The sequence below is a fragment of the Nicotiana sylvestris genome, chromosome 1 (assembly GCF_000393655.2).
Source record: "Nicotiana sylvestris chromosome 1, ASM39365v2, whole genome shotgun sequence".
NCBI classification, from domain to species: Eukaryota; Viridiplantae; Streptophyta; class Magnoliopsida; order Solanales; family Solanaceae; genus Nicotiana; species Nicotiana sylvestris.
The window spans coordinates 36,583,877-36,587,218 of record NC_091057.1 but is presented as its reverse complement, the minus strand read 5'-3'; the positions used below and the strand labels follow the sequence as shown (position 1 = coordinate 36,587,218).

The 3,342-nt window shown below is 36.5% G+C and overlaps 1 protein-coding gene across 1 annotated transcript; it reads right to left on the bottom strand.

Annotated features, from left to right (window-relative positions):
- Window positions 1-427: 427 nt before the first annotated feature.
- On the bottom strand, window positions 428-1,126 carry LOC138868719 (uncharacterized). Its single transcript, XM_070146286.1, has one exon. The coding sequence runs from the start codon at window positions 1,124-1,126 to the stop codon at window positions 428-430; it is 699 nt and encodes a 232-aa protein (XP_070002387.1).
- Window positions 1,127-3,342: the final 2,216 nt, after the last annotated feature.

Sequence of the window (3,342 nt, the reverse complement as noted above, 5' to 3'; positions counted from 1 at the left end):
ATTGTTTCCCTCAGGTCTGCAATTACTACCAAGAGATCATCTCTTTTTTCCTCAATTTCAATCACTATTTTTGCTAGGGCCTCCTTTTCTTTACTGAAGTTCTCAATAGTTTCCTTATGGTCAACAACTACTACCAATAAGTCATCTCTTTCATGCTCTAAGTTGGCAATCTTTTTGGTCAAGACATCTTTTTCTTTCTTCAACTCACAAATGGTTTCCTTTAGATCCACTACACACATTATCATATCATCTCTTGTTTGTTCAGCTTCCCCTAGATCAAGGCATCCTTATCCTCCACAAGGTTATGATAGGCATCAATCAATACATTAGCTAACGACATAAGTTGCTTAGGAGAGTAGGATTTCAGATTTCTCTGAACATCCCTAAAATTTACCTCTTTGTTGTCATCTTCTTCTTCATCATCTGATTAGGCGATCAAAAGAAAAGTTGAATCATCTTCATTTCCCTCGCTTTCAACTGCCATCATGGAACTATCACCAGCATCAGTTTCATATTCAAACTCACTAGAGGAGTCCCCCCATGCTGCAATAGCCTGTTTCACTACATTGTTAGCAAATCTCTTTCTTTTGAAGTCCTTATCAGGAACTGGGTTCCTCTTAGCTGCTTTCTCAGGGTTGTACTTAGAGAATTCTTGCTTCAGGAGAGGACAATCTTTGATGAAGTGCCCAGGCTTTCCACACTTATAACAGAGATCATAGTTTTTTGGTTTGCTAGAGCTACCCCTTTTTAGCATTTCTCCATTTCTTCTGACCATCTTCTGAAATCTTTTGGTTAAGTAAGCCATGCCACTGTCCTCCTCACTTGAGTCATTACTATCAGCTTTGAGTACCAGGTTCTTTTCTTTCTTTGGTTCTCTTCTTTTACTGTCTATCTTTCTTTTCATCTCGTAGGTCTTCAGATTTCTAACCAGCTCGTCTATGGTCAGCTCCTGCAAGTCCTTTGCTTCAGTAACAACATTCACTTTGCTTTCCCAAGAGCTAGGCAGAATACTGAGGATTTTCCTCACTAGCTTGTTCCTAGGAATGGTTTCACCAAGTGAGTGTAACTCATTTATGATGGAAGTGAATCTTGTGTACATATCTTGAATAGATTCATCGCCCTTCATCCTGAAGAGTTCATACTCTGTAGTGAGCAAATCGATCTTAGATTGTTTTACTTGAGTGGTTCCCTCATGAGCTGTTTGCAAAGCCTCTCATATCTCCTTAGTAGTGTCACAAACAGAGATTCTATTGTATTCATCAAGTCCTATTCCACATACCAAAATCTTCTTGGAACGAAAATTCTTCTCCACAGCTTTCCTATCTGCGTCGGTGTATTCTTTTCTGGTTCTTGGCATTGAGAATGGAAGTTCTTCAAGTACCTTTGTTGGGACATAAGGGCCATCACATATGACATCTCATAACTCAGAATCCTCAACCTTGATAAAATCATGTATTCTTGTCTTCCACTACCCATAGTATTGTCCACTGAACCAGGGTGGTCTGTATGTAGATTGACCTTCTTCAAAATTTGATGGAGCAGCCATAAGGATCCTTCCTAGGTGTTAGCCTGATAGAAGGAATATGCTCTGATACCAATTGTTAGTTTGTATGAGTCCACCAAACAGTAGAGTACCTGATCCTCTATGAGGTTTTACTGAGAATGCTAATGAACCAGTAAGTAAATAAGACACATGATTTTTACGTGAAAAAATCTCAATTCAAGGGGACAAAAACCACGACCTATACTTGTAGGCTTTCAACTTCACTAACTTGTAAACACCTATTACAAGCCACTTTGTAATGACTCCACTACAAAGACTTCAACTCAACTAACTTGTGATACTCTTACCACAAGCCATTTTGTGACTCTCTAGTTACAAAGACTTTAACTTATGACTAACTCTAGTCACAACACAAACTCAAAGAGTTTATGGATTTTACAAGAGGGTTCCTAATCAACGCTTCTAGCAAAGCAATTTAGGAGATACAATAAGAACAATCACAAAGTTACAACTCAATTAAGGACAATAAAATACTAAATTTAGGAATTGGTCCGTTGTAGCGTTTTAGCTTTGTTCTTCAAGCTCTTGAGAATTAAGTTCACTGTTTTGCCGAAGGCTTGAATGAATTTGCAAGTGTTCAAGTGATGTTTTGATATAAACTCCTTGTTAATACACCTTGATGACATCACTTGAATGATGTAAGCACTTTAGTTGGTCAAAGAATAAGTGGTCACTAGAGACAATGCAGTGCAGGCAGAAACAGTGCAGGCAGTCACATCGCTTCCAGCTGTGTCCAATTGACTTCGTACTGCTCTGAGGGAACCACAAGGGTATCAGGTCCTTGTTTGGTTCTCAATCTCGTGAAGCTATAGTAGTTCACATTTAGCTGGAATCCGTTAACTTGCAATGTAGCCCAAATGTGTCAGGTTTCCTATCTGGTCCTTGACAGTAAGTTTGTTAGATCATCAAAACATAAAGCAAAGACATTGAAGACCCATTAATGTTTTGTCTCTTAATAATTTTGTGGCTCAAAGAAAGAAAAAAAAATTGGATACTTTAAAAGTGGAAAACAAAAAAGCGAAAAGTTTTCGGAACTGTAAGCAATGATGCTATTTTTCATTATTTTCAACATATAAAAAATCATCGAGCACAGTTATACCTCGTGACTAGAATTGTTTTAATAATGATAATATTATTAGTAATTCATTATAAATTGTGTGTAGAAATTTTTTTTTATAATGATAATATTAATCGTAATATCTTCATTAACTTTTTATGTCATGTTCAAATAATTATGTACTTATGCTATGCGATTAGTCGCAAATTTATGCTAGAGTGAGCACCCACGACCTTTAAATTTTGGATCTGTCATTGCCAGACGGGCTTTATTTTGGATTAATGGGAGCATATAATAATTTCTCAGTCCATTGATGAGTAAGCGAATAAAGTTTCATATTAGTTCCTGGAAAAATATGGAAGCTACATATAATATATAGGAATACACATAATGGTATGATATCTTTTAGAAAAAATCATGTAAATTTAACTCAAAGCAAATTATTTCACATCATATAAAAAGTATCTATGACCTGGTCGAGCACAACATCTTTAAATGCATTGAACACCCTAGCGAAATTTTTTTACATAGACAAAGGATCCCTCCACGTATCGAGGCATTAGCATTAAGACACTTGTACCCCTAGTGAGTTTCGAGCTATGTATAGATGCAAGTGTCAATAGTCTTTATAAGATGGTACTCCCTCCATCACAAATTATTTATCGTATTTCTGTTTTAAATAGCCCTTAAGAAAATATTTATTAGAAGGGGTTTTGGACTA